The sequence below is a fragment of the Rhinolophus ferrumequinum genome, chromosome 7, assembly GCF_004115265.2.
Source record: "Rhinolophus ferrumequinum isolate MPI-CBG mRhiFer1 chromosome 7, mRhiFer1_v1.p, whole genome shotgun sequence".
In the NCBI taxonomy this organism is placed as follows: domain Eukaryota; kingdom Metazoa; phylum Chordata; class Mammalia; order Chiroptera; family Rhinolophidae; genus Rhinolophus; species Rhinolophus ferrumequinum.
In genome coordinates, this window is record NC_046290.1 from 84,033,184 (window position 1) to 84,059,274 (window position 26,091).

The 26,091-nt window shown below is 39.3% G+C and overlaps 1 protein-coding gene across 10 annotated transcripts in view; it reads left to right on the forward strand.

Moving 5' to 3' along the window:
• Positions 1 to 26,091, forward strand: part of SNCAIP (synuclein alpha interacting protein) — a 142,030-nt gene that overhangs the window by 103,373 nt on the left and 12,566 nt on the right. For all 10 annotated transcript variants that reach the window (XM_033110690.1, XM_033110687.1, XM_033110686.1 and 7 more), the window contains 4 exons: positions 5,580 to 6,454; positions 8,308 to 8,487; positions 14,613 to 14,726; positions 22,278 to 22,403. In XM_033110690.1, coding sequence (XP_032966581.1) covers positions 5,580 to 6,454; positions 8,308 to 8,487; positions 14,613 to 14,726; positions 22,278 to 22,403 — 1,295 coding nt within the window. The remainder of the gene's footprint in view (positions 1 to 5,579; positions 6,455 to 8,307; positions 8,488 to 14,612; positions 14,727 to 22,277; positions 22,404 to 26,091) is intronic.

Consider the following 26,091-nt stretch of genomic DNA (forward strand, 5'->3'; position numbering starts at 1 on the left):
ATTTAGAGGTGGCTCAGGTCTCAGCAATCATGTAGTCTAAACCCTTTATTTTACAGATGAAGAAATCGAGACTTAGAACTTGTAAGAAATGTATGAAGATACTTCAATATGCAGCACATCTAAATGTCTGAATATCTTCAAATATTTACCAACACCATCTTTGAAATAGTCAACACAATTAGTGTGCCCAAAATGTGGCAAGAGTTACTCTTTGTGACAAGACTCATATTTATTTACTATACTTTGCATTTTCGGTGTAACATATTCCTTTCTTCCTCTTTCTTCCCTCGCTGCCTCCCTCCCTCCTTCCTTCTTCCTCTTCCTTCCTCTCTCCTCCTTTTATTCATTCATTAAAAGATTTAGCCACTGAGCCCCAATATCTGTGAGAGGCTGTGCTAGACAGAGGGATGGTTATAAACACAGGAAGGTTTACAGCAATCTTTGCCCTTGAGGAATTCTCAAGAGAGAAGGTGGGTTTTTCTTGCAAATAGTTGCAACAGCACTTTAGAAATGCCCCCCTCTGGCTAGGTATGACCAAATAGTAGCAGGGCACTGAGAAGCAAGGCACAACAATTCTCCCGGAGAGTCAGAGGAAGTGCACCAAGGAAGTGGCACATGAGGGGAATCTTGTCAGATGAGCCTGCCTCTCAGACAGAGAAGGCAGCAAGGGCATTCTCAGAGACGAGGGATTTCCCCAAAGGCAGGAGCAGTGAAGAAACAGCATAGTGTATCCAAAAAGGGTGAGGTTAGCAATGGAAGTGTAGGAAAAAATTAGTGATGTGGGAAAGATGGTGCTGAAATGAGAAGATAATCAGAAGATAAATAAAAGAAATACCATATACTATGCTAAGAATTTAGCGAATATCTGGAAAGCCAGGGTTTCCCAAAACTTAGTAATTCAAGTGTTATTTCCACAGTGTGTGTTATATCCAACATGTAACTGTGTTATTTTTACTTTACCTGTATACCACTGGTACTGTTGTTTATTTAACATATTTGTCTAAAGTAACTTACTTTTAAACACTTGTTTTTGAAAGAAAATTTATGTCAGTGTTGTAAATAGAAAACCAGTGTCAGTTGCAATAGTTCCAAGGTCATTATTAAAATGAATGTGATGAAATTAAAATATTCCTGTTAACTCTTTACCTGTGAAAGTATCTGAGCCAATGGCCTGTGGTCTCATTATTGTAAACAGAGATGATAAATTTTGGAGAGGAGTTAAAGTCATCGTAACACCAAATTGTAACACCATTTTAACACTTAAATTAAAGAGGAGGAAGAAAGAGCGTTGAAAGGTACATAGCTTCCTCATTCTCTCAGTCAGGCGTATTTAGCATGGTTCCCGTGTGCCATCTTAAATACTGCATAGATATGCATTCCACGTAGAAGGGAAATACTCTTTTAGGCAGTCAGGGCCACCTGGAGTTTTTTGAGCTAAGAAATAACAAAATCAGACTTATCTGAAGAGGGGTAACTCAGGACTGAAAAGAAGACAAAAGAAGTTAGTAGACCCTTGCAGAGGCTGTGGGAGGGTCCCAGTGTGGTCCAGTCAATGTAATAGGGTGAAGCAAAGGGATTTGAGAGAGATTTAGGATCAGGCCACAGCAGGACTTGATAACTGAGGAATGAGGGGCAGGGGTCAAGAAAAGGGAAAGGGTCAGCTTGCCTTGGAGATGGATTGCTTGGGAGACTGTGTAAGTGGTCATGTGATCCAGGCCAGGTTTACTGGGAATGAGGAATACATTTAAGGAAGACAGAGTATAGTGTGTGTGTGTGTGTGTGTGTGTGTGTGTGTGTGTGTGTGTATGTGTGTGTTGTGTTAGATGAGTAGGGGAAGGAGACAAAGCAGGCATGGGTGGAGAGGGATAAGACCCCTGTATCAAAACATGCTGCCTGCCACAAATACTTGCACATCCTAGGCTCGCATTAAATGCTTGTTGAATCAGTGGTAAAGTATGGATGGTCAGCAGGCAATTGGAAATACCTCACTGGTGATCAGAGACATTACAAATGCTAGTTAGACTGGAAGAGATCATTATTGCCTATAAATCAGCCTCCAACACATTTCCATTTACCTGACCATTTTAGGAAATTTGTGACATAATTAGGCAAACAGGTTTAAGGTATGTCAGACATATTCACTTTTTCGTATGTTAAAAATGAATCCATTAAAACCAAAAGTCATTAAGAACCTGCTTATGTAAAGTATTTTTCTGGATGCTTTGAGGGATAGAAAGATAAATTAGACACAGACCCTGTTCTTACAGAGCTTCCAAAGATCTAATAAGATAACAGATAAAATTTTCGGGGATTTAAATTTTGTTAACATGTGAAGTATTTATTCATGATTTTCAGAAAATAAATTTTCTGTAAACTCAAAATCTTCCTAGTAACCATAGTTAGTCTGAATTTTGTTTCCATATATTATTTAAAAAATTGTTATGGTGTTGGGATACAGCAACAGTATAAGTGAAATTTTTGGTAGATTTACAAATTTAGAAGTGAAAATCTTGCTAATTATTAATGGCCTCTTTTCTTGTGTGTGCTTAAAACATCCATTTGCCCAGCTTAGAAGAAATAAACTAACTGAATTTTGTCTTTTCTACATACATAAAATTGCCCTTCTCAGATGAGTACAGGATATAGTACTATACTAAATTGGGGCATTTTCATGAAAACCTGTTAAATAATCCAGTTCGCACCACCGGGAATTTTTTCCCCAGGGGTCAAGACGCAGATTAGAAACCACTTTCTGGAAACCACAGACTAGATTTCCCTTTCGGTCTAAAAAAGACTCATAGATTTGAATAAGGGGAAGGACAACAAGCCTAATGTTGATGCCCCTTCTTCAGTTTCTAGACCCTTCTGTGGAAAGAAGTGTTTTCATAAGACTCAGACAGAATTCATTTCCATAGAGCATTCTTAATGGCTCCTGTCAGAACAAAACAGCTGGGAAACATATGGTATCCATTTCCCTGTATCACTTGGAAAAAATTTCACATGTAAATAAAGCCAACATAAAAGAGGCGCCCTTTGAACCCACGACCCTTATACAATACATAAATATATTGGTACAATGCACTCGTTGTATTGGCCCACTAAGTTTTGTGGCTTTAAAAGTTCTTTATGATATCCTGCGATGCACATTTTCAAGAAGTTCCAAAGGAATGAAAGTAATTGGAAAAAATATTAGCAAACACCATACCTAATAATAAGTATGTATCGCAGAAATATCAAGGAAAAAAATACACATACATAACTATATTTGAAGCTTTTCATAAAATTGATGGACAAAATTAAAGGCGTATTTACACATTATAAACTCTATGTCCATTATCTCTGTGCTGTTTTAAATAAGTCAGTAACCATGTGTTCTTGAAAGGAAGAGCAAAAGGCTTGGCAGAAATTTCTGGCAGACATTAGTTTTTCATAGCTTTACATTTTTAGGGAGAAAAGGACATATAAAGGGTAGAAAAACTTTTAGATTTATAATGGACCAACTGGAATTAGTCTTTGCCTTTGCATATTTACATTTCATAAATAACTTTAGAAAGTCCCGCTCTTATTGGTAATTATCAGTCCTCTGAGTTTATTAACAGAACTTTTGTCCTCTGTGAAATTCAGCTGTAAATCCCTCAGAAGGATGCGCTCTGGTCATTTAAGAAGAGATTAATGTGTTGTGCAAAGTGAGATTCAAATTCAAATACAAGCATTTGTTAATTGTCTGCTCTGTGCCAAGTACTGTGTGCAACTAAAAAGTAGAGCCAACAAAAGGGGAGAGAAGCAGCAGCTTAAGAGCATCTAGATACCTACTTTCCTTTCTGGAACATTCCCTGTTAATACCTGTTCCTTACTGGACAGACTCCAAGCCTCCCCTCACAGCTCATAGTATTTTCTTCTTAGATTCTAAAATTCCAGAGCTAGAAAGGCCTCAGAGGAGGACAGCTTAGTGCAAACCCTCTGAATCCCCTGCAAAATGGAGGTCCATTTTGGAGAAAGAACCCACCGACAGTTCTATGGTAAACAGACTCAGAACCTTCAGTCTCTCCTACTCAGCTTGATTCCAAAACTTCTCTGGATCCTTGTGGAATATATCCTAGCAGGAGGGAGAATGACCAGTGGTCTAAATTTGGGGAACTTTTAATAACTTGTATGCCACCTTCACCCAAAAAATTAGTGGTTGCCAGGGACTCTTGCAGAAGTTACAGACCTACATATACCCCGTCTCATGTTTTGTTAGTCTTTGGTTGTGCCCAATAGTCAAGAACAGACACAAAAACACGCTTTGGGTTAAGTACTTCCCACCTGCTGTTGTTCCAGGAAGAGGATAGATAGATGAGACGTTCCTAGTTGGAGGGCATGTCCTGAAACCTCACCCCTTTGATGGGGGATGGTGTAAACTAAGTGGAAGGGGAGTACGGATCCATAAATCCCTGGCCTACAAATTTCCAGGGGTGCTGGGTCATCTGTCATCTCATCAGGGGAGTGTCCCAGAGAGGAAGCGGGAGCATCATGGCTGAGGAGACTGTTGTTTCTCCACCGTCCTGCGCCGAGAGGACAGGGACAGCCTTTCATACGAGGCTAACTGAGAGAGGGGGTAGTTCTTATCTTTCACCTCCAGATGTGTTGCTGTTTCACTTTACACTCCATCTCAACCAGACACTTACTCAAGTGCAAAATGCAAACCATACAATGTTTATCTAAGCTTTGCAGAGAAATGAGAAAAGAAAAAAAAAAACTAGTCTTCCTACCTCACCCTCCCTTTGCAGCTTCTTTCTTCTCCTGTTTGTTTCCAGCTTTTCAAACAATGGAGGGCAGCACTGAATCTTAAAGAGCATGTTCCGTTGTGAGGTGTCAGTGTATTATGTTGCTGTGTCATCTGCCAGAAAGCACCATGAAATGTCCCTGAACCGTGACTGACCGGGATACCTGGTCTAGGGTGGCATGAACTCAACCATGGCTTATCTCCCATGGTGCACTCAACTCCTGATCACTCCTTTCCTTTCTGTTCTTTCCCTAATTCATCTAACAAGTCACCTAGTAAATCACCCAATAGATCATAGTTTGTTTGCCCAATACTAAACACTTACCCTTTATATGGGACTTCTTAAGCTTTAGGGGTGTACGTATGCGTGTGTATTGGTGCATGCGTGGGTGACCGTGTGTGCATCCTTCCCTTCTCTCCCTAAATTAGTTTGGAAGTCTGTTGAACACAAAGGATCCTATCGTCCAATTCTGTTTTTCTGGGTGGTGACAGGTATCAAAATGTTGCCAGGAAGGTGTAACTATCCAGGGAATAAACCGAAATATCGACCTGGGTTTGTTTTCTTTAGTATCTACTTTCACCATTGCTGCCACTTTAATTAATTTTGAGCCAATATAGCATAACTTCCTTTTATCTTTCACTGTTTTCGAATGGTAAGTATGAACTGTTTGTTTTATGGTAGACATTCTAAAGCGTTCCCTTACACAAGGGCTTACTTTGAGCATAACTTGAGTCGATCATGTCTGTACGAATGGCCAAGATATTTCCAGTTTTTCAATTTAATAGTCTCCTCTTTTAATTTATTTTAAAACAGTTTCTAGCTCTAGCTGGAACTGCAGCGTCTCAACTCTTATTAGCAACACGCACAAGCCCACAGGAATCGCTGATGTGTACAGTAAGTTCCGTCCAGTGAAGCGAGTTTCGCCACTGAAACATCAGCCAGAGACTCTAGACAACAATGAAAGTGATGACCAAAAGAACCAGAAGGCGGAGTACCAGAAAGGAGGTGATTCTGCCCCAGGCCCTCAACCTGAGGAGCTCAGCCCCGGAGACGGCGATGGAGAAGGTGGCCCCCAAAGTAAGGTCCCAGAGTCCAGCACATTCCTGGGCGAACTAGAGCATTACGACCTCGACATGGATGAGATTTTGGACGTGCCTTACATTAAATCCAGTCAACCACTTGCCTCTTTTACCAAGGTGACTTCAGAAAAAAGAATTGTGGGTTTATGCACGACCATCAACGGCCTTTCTGGCAAAGCCTGCTCTACAGGAAGTGCTGAGAACTCGCCATCCAGCATGACACCGTTTTGTGTTCTTTCTCCTGTGAAAAGCCCTCACTTGAGAAAAGCGTCATCTGTTCTACGGGACCAGCAAAAGCTCTCCACTGAAGATTCAGAGAGCTCGCCTCCCCTGGTTAAATGTGGGTCTACGTATGAGCCTGAAAACCAGAGTAAGGACTTTCTCAACAAGACGTGTAGTGACCCTCATAGTCGAAAAGTTGAGAAGCCAGTGCCAGACTGCCAGCTCAGGGCCTTACATCTGCCGTCCTCAGCAACAGAGCCCAAACTAGAAGAGCAGATCGGTGGCATGAACTGGACCAGCTCCCAAGGCCCAGAAGAAAGGAGTGAGTATCAGAAAAAAGTGAAAAGCATCTTGAACATCGTGAAAGAAGGACAAATATCTCTGCTGGTAAGTATGATCTAATTCAGCATACGTATGAGTAATTTGGAGGCTCCAGTTTTTATCCCTCCACTCGCTTGTAACAGAATGATGATGCTGTTTAATGTTTACTCATGGATTTAGTTAGATGACTTGACTTTTGAGTTTTAAAATGGAAAGTTAGGAGGTTAATGCAGGGCAAGACAACTGGGTATAGAGAGAGTGTTATTTCACTTTAACTTTGCATGAATTCCGCTGGAATAAGGACACTTAATCGAAAATAAAAACAAAACAGAAAAACCCAGTGCTTTCTTTAACTTGAATCTCAATGTCTTCCTTTTTGCTTTTCTAATGGCTTCCAATGCCCTCCCTCTGTTATTTGTGGGGATGTCAGTTCCTTGCTGATGGTGGACCTGCGAGATACGTGAACAGAGGGTCTTCTGTTTTATCCTGATCATTATTCACAAGAGTTGGAGCCGGATGTTGGAAAGCATCTGCAGATAGAAGCTTACCCTAGAGCTTGATTGCCCTCTGACCCACATGGAGTTTCCACTAGCTCTGTATGTCTAGGAAGCATGAAGAGCTTTTCAAAGACTCTGGACAGAGTAACATGATGTAACAAAAGTTTGCTCTGCTTAGGCTCAGCAAGCTGAACTGAAATCATACTCCATCTGCCTGCATTGTTCTTTTCTGGCTTTCAGACTTGGATCAAACAGTAGCAAGTCTGGGCTAATACTATGATGTTAATTCAAGTCTCATTCAGGAAAATCATCACATCTTGGCAGTGTGATTCTACTTAGGGTAAAGCCATGCATAGATAAGTGCAACATGCTTGGTCTGTTATGACAAATCTTATTGTTATAATAGGATGTTATGATTGAAAAATTTTACTTAAAAAAGTAGTAATTTTTTTTTTCTCCTGAAAATGTCTTTTCCGTTTCTCTTGGCTCTTCTCTATCTCTTTGGTTCATTCCTTTCTTATATCCTTCCCATGTCTTCATGCTTCCCAAATGATAACACTTTTCAGTTTACCAACAGTCTTTATCAACTAGTTCATGCTCAGGGGATGAACTTCACTACAGGTGAGAAAACAAATGCAGGTAGCCTCCTGATGCCCCCAGGAGTTTATTTGGACATAAAAGTGTCTAGAGGGACCCATGGGAGCACTACCCTGTTTCCCTGAAAATAAGACCTATCCGGACAATCAGCTCTAAGGCGTCTTTTGGAGCACAAATTAATATAAGACCTGGTCTTAATATAATATAAGACCAGGTGTAAAATAATACAATATAAAATAATACCCATCTAATATTAATTTGTGCTCCAAAAGGCACATAAGAGCTGATTGTCCAGCTAGGTCTTATTTTCAGGGAAACATGGTAGTAGCAGTTACAGTGTAGCTTGTCGTCAAAGCCGATTCTCTATAGTTCAAGGCAAAGCAGATGTTTGAAACAAGTAGTTCATTCATTCAAAAAACCTACAACAGGGAACATAGCACGGCCTGGCCTTCGGGACTTAGCAGCTGAGTGGAAGGGACAAACAGGGAACCTGCCGGTCACCATAAATGTCATCACAGTTGTTTAGAAGCCAGTTGTTTAGAGCCTCCCCAAGCTTGCCGTTATCTAGTCACCATGTCTCACATGAATATAAGTCTCTTGAGCATTCATTTTCTAAACCATATTATAACAAAACAAAACAAAACAAAAAAATGTAATGGAAAAATCACTAGAATGAATAGCAAGGAATTCTTATTGGATTTCCACATGTGCCACCAGAGCTTCTGGAAGCTCATCTCTTTTTCCGTCCCAGTCCCCTGAGCAAACCATCCCAGCGTCTCATTCTGCTTTATTGACTTAAGTTTTCTAATCTTGCTATTTGTACAGCCACACCTAGCTGCCGACAATCTAGACAAAATTCATGACGAAAGCGGAAACAATCTCTTACACATTGCTGCGTCGCAGGGCCACTCAGAATGTCTGCAGCACCTCACTTCTTTGATGGGAGAAGATTGCCTCAGTGAGCGAAACGCCGAGAAGTTGACTCCCGCCGGCCTGGCCATCAAGGTGACTGGTTGGGGGCTGGGCCCTCTACTGCTCAAAGTCAAATTTCCCATTTTTAAGATTCCTAGTGAGCTAAAGTGTTGGAATGGAGAGAGAGAAGAGTGGTATACCAAGCAAACAGCAAATGAGCATATTACATTTAAGAGATTAATCATTTCAGTCACTAACTGCTTTGAGATTTTGAGACTGCATTCCAATTTATTGTGCAATGACGGTAAGTTTCAAATCAGCTAATAAAGAGAGAGGGAAATGATCTATTGTGGTTTTAAGAACTTTTGTTATTCACGGAGACTGCAATTTAGACTTTTGAACCACACCTGGACCTATTCAAGACTGTTTCATTTTTTCCTAATGTGAATATAATGAGCAAAACAAATGAGGACAAGGTGTATTTTAAGGGATGATAGCTCTCAGGAGTATTCCAGATAATGAAGTGGGCTTCTCATGGATCACATCTGAAGTTTAAATGTCTTCAGGATCAAGAGTCGTTTAGCATTTAAGTGCTGAGTTTGAGTTTAGTTCTTACAGAGCACAGTATGCTATCTGTCAAAAACTATACAAATTAATGCCTAGTGGGGTAAGTTAAACCCTAGAAAACGTGATACAGGAAAACCTGGTATTTTATAGCACTGCAGTGAGTGCCTCTGTAAAAATAATGTAACACATCACTAGAAGATTAGCTATTAAACTAAAATTACTTTTAAGGTCTTTGGCAATGTGGAATTCAGTTATATTTATTAAGAAGTTAGAAATGAGGTTCAGGGAATATATCTTGTGCTTCTGCATATGTACTTTGCTTTACAAAATAATGTCTTCTGAAAGCTGAATAATCATAATTTTTATAAATAGCATTATATTGAAATGTATTACAGGAACTTGCTAGTTAAAAAAATCTACTTGGGAATTCACTAAAGAACACATAACATTTGAAAAGCAAGCAATTACTATCTTACCCCTCATGTAGGCAACTTGAAATTTTTGAATCTTTATTTCCCATTCAGGAAAGTTTTACATATTAAAACTTGTTTTCCATTTTACTTAATTTTACTCAATGATAAGGTATTATTTCAAAGATAGTGTGAAAAATAACTTTTTGATAAGAAATCTACCACACTGGTGGATATCATGTTCCTTTAGTTGTGAATGACACTATATCCAATCAAAAGCTGACCTGCCAGCAGCCATCATGAAGAAAGAGAAGTCAAATGTGAAGTTGAGGTGCAGCATAACTGCTTTCAACAATATGTACCGAATCCACTGGGTACTGTGTGAGGTGATGGTTATACAAATTTGAATGAGTCATAGTCCCTTTTCTTCAGGAGCTGATAGCCTAGTGGATAAGGCAGGTAAGTTATGAATAATTCAAGTGCAGGTGACAAATTCAGGATCTAGTCCTATGTCAGAATCATGTGGGAAGATAGGGGCTGGGCATGTGTCAGGGATGAATAAAAAATTCTTGTAGTGCCAATGAACATTGACCTGCTAGCACTAAGTGTTTCAGGATTTATAAAATATTGTAACTTAATAATGTATAGTTTTCCTGACTAATGGTAGATTGGTGAATATATTCTAACTACCTAATTGGATAAAAATTTTTTCCTTAATTTATATGTCCTAGTACTGTTTTGATAGATTCAGAATCTTCAGAGTAGGAAGTTATGCAAGAAACTTAGTGTTATTAAGCTAACTCTTGGTATAAACTCCTCCTGCGGTATCCATAGTACGTGTTACTCATTGTTGAACTCCAGTGAGTATAGTATCGCCGTCATACAATCAGCTTGCAAACTTAGCACATTTTGTTTTGTTTGTTTGTTTGTTTATTTTAATGAAGAACCCATACAAACCCATAAAACACAAAAGATTTTACAGATTGGGAGTCTCAGCTTTTTCATACTTCTGAACGATTTGAGAAATGAAAGTGTTCTTCTATTTCTTCATTTAACCTAGAATTTGCAAAAGCAGTAACTACAAGGATTTTACAAAAAGTGCCACCCCCTTTAGAAATCTGTCCTGATACATCTCCTATTTCAGTCCATTCAGTGTATTTTGATGGACATTAATGCACTTGAGAGAGTCCTAAGAAGCATCATTCCCCCGTTGTAGGACCTTGTTTTGAATACCAGTAACTGGCTGGTGGTGTTTCACCTCATTAAGCAAGTTCTGAGAGCACTGCTGTAGTTAAAGACAAACAAACTTGTACAAATGAGCAGAAGTTGCTCAGATAACATGACTTGACTGACAGGAAGCAGAGTCAAAGATAGGGTATCAAATAAAAAGATTACCTGAGAAAAAGGACCTTTGAAGTCATACGAAGGCTTAAGAACATCTCTCTCCCACTCTTAAACTTAAATGGAACGTAATAAATTCTTGCCAGTTACATGCAGAATTTATTGAGTGTTTCTAGGGGACACAACACTAGATACTGTAGAAGTTCAGGGCATTATTGAGTGCCCTTTGAGAACAGTTAAGCAAAATAATTGCAAAGAAAGATAAGTGAAAGCACTTTATTTTCTAAAACAGGGCCAGAAAAAGAAATTGTTTTAGGAGCAAAGCGACTTGGAATGAAATAACCTTAATTCCTTTTTTTATTTCTCATTCAGTCCTTCTGATTAAGCGCTAAGAGAAAATGTTGGTCTGGTGAGAAAATTATTTCAAACACAACCTAGTGACATTCCTTTTTAACATACAGTGAGTGACCCCAGGCTCTGAGATTTGAGCAGGCAAAAATCTCCCACTAGAATTTAGTAACATTTTTTGTTTTCTTGGTATTTCTATTTATGGCAAGTGATATTGTTTTCAACCTCATAGTAGTGAGATATTTCTTTCTTCTCGTCTAGAAGCATTCTACTTACTTAAGTGTTGCCTCCTTGAATAACTAGACCTAACAGACTTCTAACAAAATATTGTATGAAACACCAGCAGAGGTCTTCTCAAGTGCACATGGAACATTCTCCAGAATAGACCGTATCTTGGGACATAAAACAGGTCTCAATAAATGTAAAATGATTGAAATCACACAAAGTCTGTCCTTCAACCATAATGGAATGCAGTTAGGAAGCAATAACAGAAGGAAATTTGGGATAGTCACAAGTATGTGGAATTAACTCACTCTACAATAATCATTGTATCAAAGAAATTACAAGGGACATTGAAAAACATTTGGAGATGAGTGAAAATGCAACATACCAACATTTAAAGATGCAGCTAAAGCAGTGCTTACTGGGAAATTTATAGTTGTAAATGCCTATGTTAAAAAAAAAAAGAAGAAGAAGAAGAAAAAGAAAAAAGATCTCAAATCAATAGCCTAACCTTCTACCTTCAGAAACTAGAAATAAAGAAAAGCAAATTAAATTCAAAGCAAGTAGAAGAAGGAAATTTTAAAATTCAAGTGGAAATAAATGAAATAGAGAATAGAGAAACAATAAAGAAAAGCAACGAAAAGATCAAACAAATTAATAAACCTTTAGTTAGACCAAGAATAAAAGAGAGAAGACTCAAATTATTAAAATCAGAAATGTTGCCTCAAATTACTGTGTTCTGTATAAATACCCATTTATATAAACTGTCTTGCCTAGTAGATGCTCGATATGGTTCCCTTTCCTTTCTTCATTCAGAGGGAATGAATCACATTGTACCAGTGGTTTGTTTTGTTTTGTTTTAACCCTGGTAGAAAACACTTGGTATGTTCAAATTGTATGATTTAAGGAGAGTCTATAATGAAGGATTTATGCAAGAAAGGAGAGTGAGTGGGATATAAGGAGCCCACAAAGGAAAGTGCAGTGTCTGGGGATAACAACCAGAGTACACTTACCACCCCAGAGCCTGAAGGGGCTGGGGAAGGACATGAGATAGAGCTGAATAGAAGGACTGGCTGACTTTTTACCTTTGACTGGTAGAGGGACTCAGATGGTCAGTGGCAACCCCATGGTGGCGGCGGGAGTTGGGGGGTGGGGGGAAGGCAGGGGTGAGCCAGGAGCTGAGAGGACCTCAAACTCCTTCTCCTTCCCTGATCTCCTGCCATCAGTCTCCATCAGCCAAACCCAGCAGGGAGCCAGCCGATATATATCAGCCTCCCCTGGCAGCAAGGAGGGCAAAGAAGGGAGAAGATAGATCTGAATGGAGCACCAGGAAGCTATTCAACACACACGAGATCATGCTAGAGATTCCATGGAGAGTGGGAAGTTGACTACTTGAAATTCCATAGGAGTAAATGAAGACTGAGCAGATGACCTCCTCTGTCTTATTTTCAGATCAGACTTCCCTGACTCCATGCCCACAGTAGCTCTTTTCTCCTGTGCTGAGGTCCCCCACGGTGTGCAAACCAGGAAGGCAGTTGAATGTCTCATTTGTCTTATAGAGTCACTGTGAGAACACTGAGAGAGCACTCTGATAGCATCAGGTAACAAGTATTGTGTGTTTAGTAAGCTGACATGCTTCGTCTCCTTTGATCTCCACAGTAACTCTCTGAGGTAGTTATAACTAACCCTGCTGTTTCACAGAAGAGAAAAATGAGTATCAGAGAGGTGAAGTAACTCGTTCAAGGTCTTGTGACTACTAAGTGGTAGATTAAGGACTTAAATCCATTTAACAGTCTGGGTCTTAATCACTAGGTTATAGATACGCGTATGTCACCACTGCCTCCCTGGTTTGTGCAATGTGGGATCTGGGCACCGGAGAAGACATCTGCTGTTGGCACAGTGGGGAAGGCTTCAGGGAAGTAGCATTGCAGCCAGGACAATAGGATGATTTCGTCTTTCTTTATTCTGGAATCCTAACATTTTAACTTCTCACAGGGAAAATGTCTATTCTAAGAGTTCACGGATAAACAAATTGGGATCTAGTCAGACGATGGAATACTTCTCAGCAATAAAAAGGAATAAACTGTTCCTACAAGCAGTCGCTTAGACAAATCTCAGAGGCATTATGCTGAACGAAAGAAGCCAGATTCAAAAGAGTGCATACTGTATTTTATGGTGACAGAAATCATATCAGTGGTTGCCCAGGGCAAAGGCGAAGAGAATGGGAGCAAAGGGCTAGTAGAAATTTTTTTGGTGGGATGATGAAAATGATCTCTATCTTGATTGGAATTACAGTTACAAGCAAGTATGTACCCTACTTTGCTGTGTATAATGCATTCCCACGTATAACGTGCACCCAAACCTTTTGGCCCAAACTTTCAGGGAAAAAACTATTTTGTTTTAATTTTTTTAATGCAAATTTTTATTTGTTTACATTTAGGTGCTTCTAAATAATTATAAAGGAATTTTAGCATTTGTTTATTAACATATTATGGTACAAGAAATTTTGTATAACAAATAATTAAAAAACACAAGAACAGATACAAGGTACAAGAAATTTTACGTACCGGTAACAAATTTATGATATTTACGCATCACAGAAGACCAAGAACTCTTCGTTGTTGCAAGTTCGTTGTAAATTCAACAAAACCGATGATCATATTCCAGGGTATTATTTTGCATATGGACATCATTATTGATTTCTACAGTTACACTTTTTTTTTTAATTTATTGGGGTAACAATTTTTAGTAAAATTACATAGATTTCAGGTGTACAATTCTGCATTACATCATCTATAAATCCCATTGTGTGTTCACTACCCGGAGTCAGTTCTCCTTCCATCACCATATATTTGATCCCCCTTACCCTCATCTCCCAATTAACTCATAAGTATAAATAAAAGAATAAAAACATGTATATAGATACGGAATTAGTACTGTCAATGTACAATGGCATCCTTATTTTTCCCTCATAAATTTGGGCAAAAAGGGGCACATAATACAGGGCAAAAATATGGTATTTATCAGAATTCATCAAACTGTATATTTAAAAAGGGTGTATTTTTATAGTATGCAAATTATCTCAAATAGAGTGCTTTTAAAATAACTGATTAAAATTATGAAAATGTATTTAAGTAAACTCTGTAATTGATTTAGAGCCAAAACCACATATCAGAAATAGGTGATATACCTGTATTGTAAATAAATTAAACCAGATATACATGGCAGAATTCATGTGATTTCTTCCCTTGGTAAAATTATCGTCTATAAACTATTTTTAAAACTTGAATGACCTTGAATTTCTTTCGTTTTCTCTTTTTTTCACTCTAGAATGGTCAGTTGGAGTGCGTACGCTGGATGGTGAGTGAAACAGAAGCCATTGCAGAATTAAGTTGTTCTAAGGATTTTCCAAGCCTTATTCATTACGCAGGTTGCTTTGGCCAGGTATGAAAAATTTTTAATGATCAGATTTATAAGCAATCATATTCGCTACAGTATTTTTAATGAAAAAATATTTTAAACAACCTGAATAGTCCATAATAGGATATTGGATAAATAATGAAGCTATATCCATATGATGAAATTTTATGGGAAAATATTCATTATAATATTTAGTTAAAATGTATGATACAAATAATATTTAGTTAAAATGTATGACACAAAACTGTTCCTGTAATTTGGTATCAAATTTGAATTTTGGAGAGAAAGAAATAGGTAATAAGACCAACACGACATGTTCATAGAAGTTATCACTCTATAACTACTTTTTTTGTATTTTTCAGTATTTTCCAAATTTTCTACAATAAACATATTTAACTTCTGTCAAAAAGATAAATGATAAATATTCTTGAACCCAAAATTAAGAAGAAAATCTTTAGTAAGACATTTATCGAAGAAATCTCCCTCCATTAAAGATGAGCAAGCACACTAACTAGACGAGTCTCAGTGACAACCAATTTCTACGTTAGGAAATCCCAGTGTGAGTAATTGATGTGCACAGATGAATATAAATTATCTTTTTAAAAAATGGAACCACAAAATGCCAATCTGAGTCATTAAAAAATAAAGTCAGCTCTCTATTAAAATAGATTTAGTCATATTTGTTTGTGGCAAAGAAAATTGCTTCTCATGCATATAACTGTATCCCCTTTGGCTTCATAAACTTTCCCCAGTGGCAGTAAATTTTGGTATTGTCAGCAAGAGAGTATGCATTTTTTTCCCCAAGCATGACAATCTCAAGTTCAAAAAATTGACTTGGAGAATATTACTAAAGTCTTTCCTTAGTAGGAGTCATGTCATATTAGGTGATGATTTATTTTGTGCCATGGAAACTTCAATTTATATGTGTGTGTGTGTGTGTGTGTGTGTGTGTGTGTGTGTGTACACATACATCTATGTATATATATATGTATATATATATATATATATATATATATATATATATATATATATATATATATATTTATATTTATATGTACTGTTTCCTGTATGTACCAAGTACATGCCACTGGAATTTGTGTACATTATTTGACTTGTTCCTTATAACAACCCTGTTAGATCATGTCGTTTTTATCCCCATTCAATAGATAAAGAAACTGAAGAAAGCTCAGTGACTTGCATATGGTCTATTGGCTAATACGAGCAAAAAGACTGGATCTCACTTAGGTCCTCTGACTTCAGGGCCAGATTCTCTTTTGTCTCCATCTGTGTACATAACTTGTATAACTTGCTTACAGTGGCATTGATACAGCTGACGAAGACCAATTTTTTTATAATTTTGTCTAGCAACACATTGTGATACATATATGGAGTACATTACACAGCCCTTGAAGAAACACGTGCCTGTACTAAATTTGTTAAATGAAGAATAAAGCAGGGAAAACATTGAAAATTTGTAAAAGCCACCGTCTTGGAAATGATTACTCCATTTTCTTTGTGTATTGTACAGCCAGGGTAGCCTACAAACAGTCATAATAGTTAATACGCATTTGCTAAAGATGCCCTTGTTTTACTTATACCGGCAAAGGGCAGAATGCAATTTTCAAATGACCAAAAGAATTTAATCACTGCCAATCTTTAGAAATACTTTCCAGTATAAAATAGAATTTTATTTATTCTCAAATTGTCAGAATAGTTGTTTCATTCCTTATTTCATTTGCTTATAATAAAGTCTAAGAAGGAATTTTGATATTAGTGGAAAGGCTGCCTGTACTTTCGGTAGTGTTTGCCAAAGAAAAGGAGGGAAGGATGCATCCTTGTTCTGAGACTTTATATAAATAATGGGGCATCCAGCATTCTTTGTCTTGGGAAATGTTGCTTTTATATGCCAGTTTCTCTATTCAGCTCTCACAGTGGGTTTCTCATAATTTGGAAGCTACTGGAAAAGAACAAAAGAAAGTGCTTTTTCTGGGACTAGTTGGGTGATAGTGTGGCTGAGTTCAGATAGAGGAAAAGATGGAAATTAGTGACCTATGGGAAGAGCAGTGTCAAACATTTGCTTCATGCTAGCATCAATCTTCAGGTTGTTATTTCAAGCTGATAAGCATTTTTAATGACCTACAGTGCAGCTTTGAATAAGGCAGTCCAGCAGCGCCCTTAGGAGTACATTCCTACCCAAGTGGAAAATGTAGAAACCCATTAGAACTGTAAATTCTGTCCAGCCATCCTACATCCGCTGCAGCCACTTATGTAACAGATAACCTGTGGAGATGCTGAACTTGGAACCATTGCAAGGCTAATATTTTCACAAGGAAGGCTGTTATTGAACAGTTTTCTGATGGATTCAGCACATGCAAGTTTTTTCTGTATCAAGCAGGCACTTGAGTGTGTTCTGGTTTTGTTTCTTCAGTAAATACCTCTGGAAAGGATAGTACAGAGGAAAATTCCTCTCTCGGTTTATTTTAGTTGCCCTCTGCCCCTCATATAGATTCTTAGAGGATGGGCTCCATTGGACTCCCAATTTGTGTCCTTTTTCTTGTAAAAATTACCTTTAAAGACTCCAATAGCACAGGGTAGCCAGCAGTTTTTAGTGGTGGTCTGGAGTGATAGATCTTTGGGTGATAGGAATTGATTTTCCTCATCTTGACACATGAAGTCTCAGAGGGTGCAATTATTTCATTGCCTGATTGTACCTAGCAGAGCTGGCACAGAGAGCATGAAGGTGAAAGCCTTGGGGAGACTCAGGAATGAGTGGGGGTTCTCCTCGGATAAGCCTGCTTTGCTGTCTCTTGAGAGAGAGATTGCCGGTCAAACAATTGAGACAGAATTGTCTCAAGTTAAAGGTACAGCTTGTGTAGCTTGGTCTGTTTTATTCTAACATGAAGGTTCAAATGGTCTCATCCAGGCTCCCAGCAAAGTTTTTGCCCTCAGCTGCTTGGGGGCTGCCTGTCTTGCATTGGTCACTGTTTCAGTGGACTCCATGTTACTTTCAACTTCAGACCTGTGCTCATTTTGTTTCTGAATCGTTCACATGGCCTTTGGTCAAGAGATTCTGCTACTAAAACAATCTCCATCATAGCAATGAGCATTTACCAAGACTACCTTTGCCCACGCTGTGGTGTTCATTCTCCATTTTCAGTGTTCGCCCTGAAACAGATTAAAGGGGGAGGGAGGCAGTTTTTAAAAAAAGAAAAGACTCAGCAATTCCTGTGAATGGTCATGAACAGTGACGGGCATCCTGGTGACGGGGGAGTGCTTCCACAAGCTGTGTGTTATTGTTTTTCCACAATTTACTTTAAAAAGGGAAATATTCCTTTGGCTTTATTGTTTCACCATCATGGGGTAGAAATAAGTAAACAACACTGAGAGTGCTGCGATTGCAGATGAAAGCAAAATAGAAAAATCTTTGATTCACATGAGCTTCCATCTGCTCTCCAAGGACTGATCTTAGTAAAAGCATAACCGATACGGAGCTCCGTGAACCCACGAACTGCCGGGCAGGTAGCTGACCGTGATTTCTGTGACCCAAAGGGTACAAAGGGAGCGTGTCCTTTACAGAGTCAGAGGTCATGGGGCACCTAGCAATTGTGGATATTGATACTCAGAAGACAGGAAACAGTCACAGAGAGCACGGGCTCCTGACTCAGGCTGCCTGAGAGTCTAAATCTTAGCCCGACTGCTTACTAGCTCGGTGGCCTTGGATACATTTATTTTTTAAAAAAGAAAAAAGAAATGGTCTCCCTGGACCTCAGTTTCCTCATCTTTAAAATGGAGATAATGGAGCCTTCTTCATAGGGTTGTTCTGAGGATTCAATGGGAAAAGCCACGTGAAACACTGCCCATTGCAGCTTCTAGGTAGATTTTGGATATTATCATTATTGAATATCTTCCAATTTATTATATTTATTGCTATCAATATTATTTAGCTTATTTATTTCACCATAAGTAAAGTATAAGAAAAGCTCACCAAAGAATTATTTAGGCCTTAACCTATTTAATCAATTCTTAGATATAGTAATAATTTCTTTTCCACATTTTACTATCTCTGAATTCTAAATTTATATTACAATAAATCACATTAGTAAGTTATCACTGGCCATTTTTAAAATATATTTTAACATCTCAAAACCAGAATGAATCTTCTAATTGTTGGCATGTTAGATTTGATGATGTATGATCACAGACAAAGCTGCCTCCTTAAGAATTTATGGTTGTGTCAAAAACTATAGAGATTTTATTCAAACCAGTAATGAGCCTGTAGCATACTTTTCAATTACATTTTTTATTAGCCATTGTCCAGCCCATCTCATAAATTTCATATATTAATTGCAGCTTGAAACAAATTGCATTGCCTTTACGAATATAAAAAACACAACGTTAAAACCAAAAGAGCTGAACCACCCCAGCGGAGGAAACGAATAGATGAAGGAAGTTTTCAGGCAATAGATGCAAGTTGAATGTATAGATGGACGTGTGTGGGTGGATGGATGGATGGAATGTAAGTTGGAGAGGCGTTTTGTAAAACAAATAATACAGAAGAAACTCCCCATCCAAGTGACTGCTTTGGATGTTCTCTGAAAGCAATACTTTTGGGAAAATGAAGATCCGAAGGTACATTCTTCCTTTAACATCTCTTCCCTGACACAGACACAGAGAGAGAGAGAGAGAGAGAGAGAGAGAGAGAGAGAGAGAGAGAGAGAGAGAGAGAGAGAGAGAGAGAGAATGGAGGCAGGGAGGGAGCACTACAGGCCTAAAGAGAGGTAAACAGCATTGCATACATATATATTCATAAGGGCAGTCTTGGGTGAAGAAAGCAGCTGTATTTGTTCTGTTCTCCTTATTAGTTATGTGTCAACTGGTTAAACTGTAGGACAGCGAATGTGTCCTACTGATGTGTCCTCCAGAATCAGGGCAGAAGGTAACATCTCCGAAAGTGGATGCTAAATGCTTTTAGTAAAATGAGGGTGTTCTAGTGATCGCCGTGTCCATCTCAGAAATCTTAAATGTTGGTTGTTAGACCTGGTGTAGAGTCAGCCAGCCCCCTTTGGTTGTGTTTCTCTGCACAATATCATAGAAGAGAGTTTTGTTTCCGTAAAGTATCTCAGCAGACAGGCCATTTGCATATGTTTTTACCAAAGTAAATTGACCAGTGCAGAGCACAAAACTGAATTGCAGATGCTGAGCAAAGACCTGTCTTATTTTGAACAATAAAATAATGGTCTTCCTTTATGTAAGTCTTACATATGGAATTGGGTAAAATATTTCATTGTAAAGAAGAGTTATCCGTGCCATCATAAGAAAAGAAGGCAGGTCATTGTAACACCATGGACTGAACCTAACTTGGACAGCCATCGAGCCAAGGCAGCTCTCACAGACCTTTATCTTGTTCTCTCAGATTATCAAGCCCCTGCGAAATGCAGGCCTCTACATTCTTTCCCAGATTTCTACAAGGGGAAAATTCTTAGTCTTATGAAATGCAGTATTGCATTTCTTCCAACCCCTTTAGTAAAAGTCAAAACACTGTGAATTATACTAAAGAGCATTTTCTGTGCATGTGGGTTTGACTATAACATCCACTATAATATTTAATTGAATGTGAAAAATATGAAAAACTGCCTGACCAATAAGTGCATATAAAACATTTCCAATATCTTGAACTCTTCTGAACTTTCCTTACTAAAGAAGGAAGCTGCTAGAATATCAGAAAATATCCAGTTATCTTCTTCAGTGTTCTGATTTGTAAGATAAGAGTATTTGAATTTTATGATTCCCTAAAATCTCTTGCACTCTGCAATATTCAGATTCCATGATTTAATATGGTGCAAGCCAAGTCCCTAGAAGCTTGAGAATGACCCACTGAAGATGGCAGGGCTGTCCTTTTCACTGGTAGAGTTGCAGCAATCTACCTTCTTGGTGTTTCTATGTCTTACCGTAGACTTCAAACCCAATGGTATGTCCTTTCTGCTGAAATACATCCCCTCATCCAGATCTTTTCCAGGGTTAAGATCACGTGGTGCAATTATCTGTCTCCAAGTAAAAATAATCTAATTTTCTTTTCCTACCAAATTAGGGAAAATAAAGCAAATGATTCTACCTCATGCATGTAAAACATCACTTGTTCTGGTCCAAATTTCAGCTCTAACTTTCTGCAAGTTTGCCTCTGAGGTTTACAGCCTCTCAGCATATCTTTATCCAGATTCGAACTCCCAGCCTGGCCTCTCGGCTCTGCTCTACCTCCTCCTCTACGAGATCTGACTGCTTTTGTAGCTCACACTCACTCTGCTTTCCCTGGGTGCATTCTTTGTAGGTTGTAGGCACTGGTTACGTGTTTCTCTCCTTGCTCTTTAGGGGGCTGACTCCCTGCTTGCTCATGTGGAAAAGCGGGGTGCAAACGTTCAGCCTGTCCCTGAGGTCCCAGATGCCTTCATCCACAGTGCCCTGTTCCCCACATGAGGGGTGAGACATTAAAGGAGGTGGCTGTTTTTATCCAACATTCCTTTAGCAGATTAGTTGGCATGTTCAGAAGGTGAAGGCAAATTTAATCCAGAAAAGTATAAAAGTTCATGACCAGTCCGAGCAAATAACTGGGGGAAAAAGAAAAAAAAAATCCTTTAGAAGGCTAAGGAGAGGTTCAAGGCTATTTCAAACACATGATCATCTTTTTAAATGTCAAATTCCACCCACTAAACTTCATGCTGTTGTTTTTACCACTCTCGTATTTTTTTAACATTATACTTAATTTTTCTATTTTAAAACAGTGAAATCCCATCCCCCGGCTTTCTCCCGAGGCCAAACATAACATGAAAATACCACAAAGACTCAGTGGGTAAAATGTAAACGGATTATGGTAACACACACTGACTGCTCTGTGTCTTTGCTTTTGAAAGGTTGTGTTCAGAGCTTTAGGTGTCCTCCCTTTAACATGGAAGAAGAGAAAGCTTTCCCTTTAAAACACCACCAGTATTTATTTTGTCAGAAAAATCAAAAGGGTCCCAGTTTTATTTTGGTTATCTTATACTTGGCAACTTAAATTGTTGCCTCTTTTTGTAAGCCTGTTGATTGTAGGAGGTATGGAATTAGGAAGACACAAATGAAGCATTATAAATTTAAAAGTAAAAGCTAGTTATCTCAACAGCTCAAGGTTTTGTAATAATATTCTTGAAGCCTACAGACAGTATAACAAAGTAGCAAAAACATTGCCTCGGAATCAAAAGATCTGGGTTCTGGTTTCCAGATCTTTGGATCTGTCTTGCTGTGTGACTTTGAGGAGATCCCCAAACTTTCTGCAAATCAACTTTCCCATCTATAGAATAAGTAAGTAACACAAGAGCAGTTCTGAGATAACTCCCTGCTCTCAAAATTCTCTGAGTGGTCCTCTTTCATTGACTTCAGTCAGAGATTCATGAATTTTCAGTTCGTGCTGCATGGGAATTTTCCCTTGATATGGTAAGCTTGGTTATATCTCAACTTCACAATTTGGAGTTTTGTTTTCCTCTATCATTGTATTCGATTTCTCAACCTGCTAGCCCATTAATTCCAAACCCCTTTGTGTTTAAGGAAAAGATTCTTCTGTGGCTTCTTCAGTTTATGCAAGAACAGGGCATCTCGTTGGATGAAGTGGATCAGGATGGTAACAGCGCCGTTCACGTAGCCTCCCAGCACGGCTACCTTGGGTGTATACAGGTACACAGGCCCTGCTGCTTTGAAGAGAAAAATGAGTTTATCAAATAGTAAAATAAATTTTTTTAAAAAATTGAAATTTTGTTCATCAGGAGAATGGATTAAACTAGATTTTTCTATTGCAGTAGGTAATAAGGAATTATACTGATATATCTGTACTTTCAGAAATCCACACAGACCCAGGCATAATAGCTCTACAAGATTCTCCTTGAGTGTCACAGGATGTTGAAAGGGACAATATCTCCTCTCTCGACATTACTTTAAACCCCAATGCTGATAACAATAGATATTAAGTACTCCTGTATGCTCAAGGCAGCAGGAAATCAAAACCAGACTGATATCGCTCAGTCTCTCCCATGGCAGACGTTAGCGCCCTTCTCCTTCCCAGGTGTATGAAACACAGGGCAGATTTTTAAAGAATGGATTAGAAGACTTCTTTGGATAGTAACCACCTCCCCGCCCCTCACCCCCGCCCTTTGTCGGGAGTAGAACTGAGCTGCTCACATGCCCAGAAATGATTATGGGGGGGGGGGGCGGTGCCTCAGATATTGATCCTGTCAGCTGTTGGGCAGGCTAGCCATGGCCTTGGTTGGCCCACTCCACCCCCAAGCCTCAGATGGCCTCATCTTTTAAGCCCAACATGCCTTACAGGTATTACCATGGTCTGTGTGTGCAATGATGTATAAAGGTTAGGGAGCAGAGCCACAGGAGAGGGGATGGAGGTTCCTCGCCTGCCCCAAGCCTCAGGAGGGGTCGTCCAAGAGGGTGGCTTACAGAGCGTGGGAACCTACAAGAAGAGTCAGAATCTCATCCTCAGGTGAATGCCAGCTGCACGAAGCTGAGCCAGGCTTGGGGCTGCCGTCCTAACAGCACATGGTAGGATTGTCCAGCGAGGGGCTTCAGAAGTTTGGCCATGTGGATGTAAAACCAGATCTTTTCACCCAGAAGAATGTTAAGGCCCTGAATGATAAAGCAGAGAGATAGGATAGCAGAGGAGTAGGGGAAGAGGAGTGGTCATGTAAGGAGAAGAAAAGCTTTGAATTGGGAGCCAAGTTAAAGTTTAGATTTGGCCTGGAATTTAATTTATGAACAGTGATCATAATTGCCAGAATCAGACCAATCACACCATTCTGACTGTGAAGGACCCAACACCTATGGCTTTGTTCCCAGATCTCCCAGAGATGTGGGGAAAGAGCCATTGATCACTTATGGTTGACGGCCATGATTAGAGAAAATACTTTTACTTCATTAAATTCATATACTTCAATATATGTTATATGTACATAACAACTCTAAGAAAGCAACACTTTTTTTTTTTTGCCTTATGTGTCATTTCTTTTATTGCAAATTCACTGTGCTCATTTATTTAACAGGCATTCATTCAGGTCCTACTGTGTGCAAGGTAGACTCTATCTGATAGAGAAAACAGGGCAGTGAGAACCGGTTGCTCACCGGAAAGTAGAGAGGACTCGGGAAATGACAGAAGATATGAGAAAGCTATAAATATAAAAGGCAAGAGATTCATAAAAACAAAAGGCAGAGGTAACAGCAGAAAGCAGAGGTAACATGCAACTGCTCTTTGGTTGATAGGAAATATTCCAAGTATCTGAAAGTTTCCCCACTATTGTTGGACTAGCGTGCATCTTCTAATTTAAGGCACCAAGTTGTAAAAGGAGTGATGAGAAATTGGAGAGTATAGAAAAGAGAGAAATTTAAATTATTACCAGGATCTGCAGAAAGATGAAAGGAGTAGCATTACTTTTTTGTAGAGGAAAAATATTGGAATAAAAACCAAAAGCTTTGTTTTTCCATTTAACAAAACACTCTAATATTCAATAGTCTTGAAATAACTTCTTTATCAGCTAATAAATGACAGAAAGCCAAAGAAAACCAGCTGAATCACTAATTCTGTTTGAGATTTCAGTTTTGTTTTTTTCTTTTTAATATGTGAGGAAAGGCAGTCTGTCTTTTCAGAACATTCATCACTCCACTTAACACAAATGATGTTTTTGGCGCTAGATACCATGGATGTGGAAACTTGGATAATCTTGGAAGCGTGTCTCTACACTGGATGTGAGATTAAAAAAAAAAATGGAAAGAGACTGCGAGTAGAAAAGGGGGTGAGCAGTGTTCCTTATGAGGTGAGAAGGGGACTGAGTTTGGAAAACATTGGAAAGAAATTGCAGAGGCCAGAGTCAAGGGAGTGATAACAGAGTGTGTTTACATGGAAACTCTCGGAAAGCCATGAGAGCTCAGGGCCAAGGTGGTCTCCGTGACACACTTGTGAGGTAGGTGGCAATGACTTTGTGGCAGATTGACCTTTCGTGGTGAGTGATCATAAACCAAAAGGAAAATGAAGCTTCTTACTGATCTCTGAGTCTGAGTAGTCTAGGAATTTAAAAATTACCAGTATGGCTCGTGGGAAAAACATCACTTATTACTAAAATAAATCCAGAGACCTATCATCTCATCTCAAGAGTGTCAAAGAATATGGCAGACTGTGGTAGTGGATTAATATTGATGTAACAGCTGTTTGTGGAAGCTAATGTCATCACAGCATAAATACAAAAGAATTTTTATTTTTAATTAATGATGTCAACCATGCTTCATCCAGTCTCTCTCCTCTACTCATGATACATTGGCCAGATTCCGTAACTTTTTGCTTGCTTTTCACTGTTAACATTTACTCCAAACCAATTTAGAATCTCAGTCTTATTTCTGACTCAAAGCATTCTCATCCCCAACCCAGATTAGACTCAGGGCTCCAGGAACTTGGCCTGGAGAGTGAGCATGACCAGCTTTTTACATTCCACAATAGCTCCTATTCCCCTCTCTCTTCTGAGCTCCAGTATTGAGGACAAAGAGGAGGTATGGAGAGAAAAAAGTGTCAACTGTCTTGACCTAGCTGGGGAAGGTGACGGCACTCTCCCTGAAAGTTGTCACTGCTTCTTTGACTCACTAGGGTTTGCCGTGGATGCTCTCTGTGGGCAGCCTTCAGATGCCGACTTCTGATGGACATGGTGGGTGGTGCCTTCGGAGAGCCCTTTGGAGCCTCCCCACTGGTGCCTGACATGGCTAGATCTGGCCCCAACCGTCCGCCCTCCTTCCTCATACAATTCCCTCCACCTCTGTTGCATCTCATGCTGGAGAACCCTCTCCTTTTTAATGGAGTGAAAACAGGCTTGCACCAAACTCCCTTCTGCAATGTCTGCTCAATCTACGGGCCGTATCCTTGCCGTGGCACGTGGTGGGAGTGTGGGCTGCTTCACAGCCTCTGCCATGCCTTTTCTCTCCAGTTCTTTTATTCTTGATCAGATAGGTTCAGCAACAGATCAAGTGTGCTTCCCAAGTACATAGGAAGAGGTCAACAAAATTCCCCTCCCTCCTCCTTACAAGCATCCCAAAACTTTGAGCCCACCCATTGAAAGAGACAGTGTCTCACCATAGACACTGCCCTGCACTCCTCATAAAGGAGAGAACTCTAAAGATACAGCCAGCCCTCCCCTTCCCGGTCTCCTTTTGAGGCCGGGGTGGGGTTGAGAGTAGTAGGACTGGTCCACTGCATCTTTGTAGGCTCCAAAGGGAGCTGTCTGATATCGGCTGCTGGCAGCTCACCAGAGACTTTCTTTTCTATGTGATGGTACCCCTCTCCCCCACCCCATCCTGCCATAGGCTCTGGTAACTGGTTTTG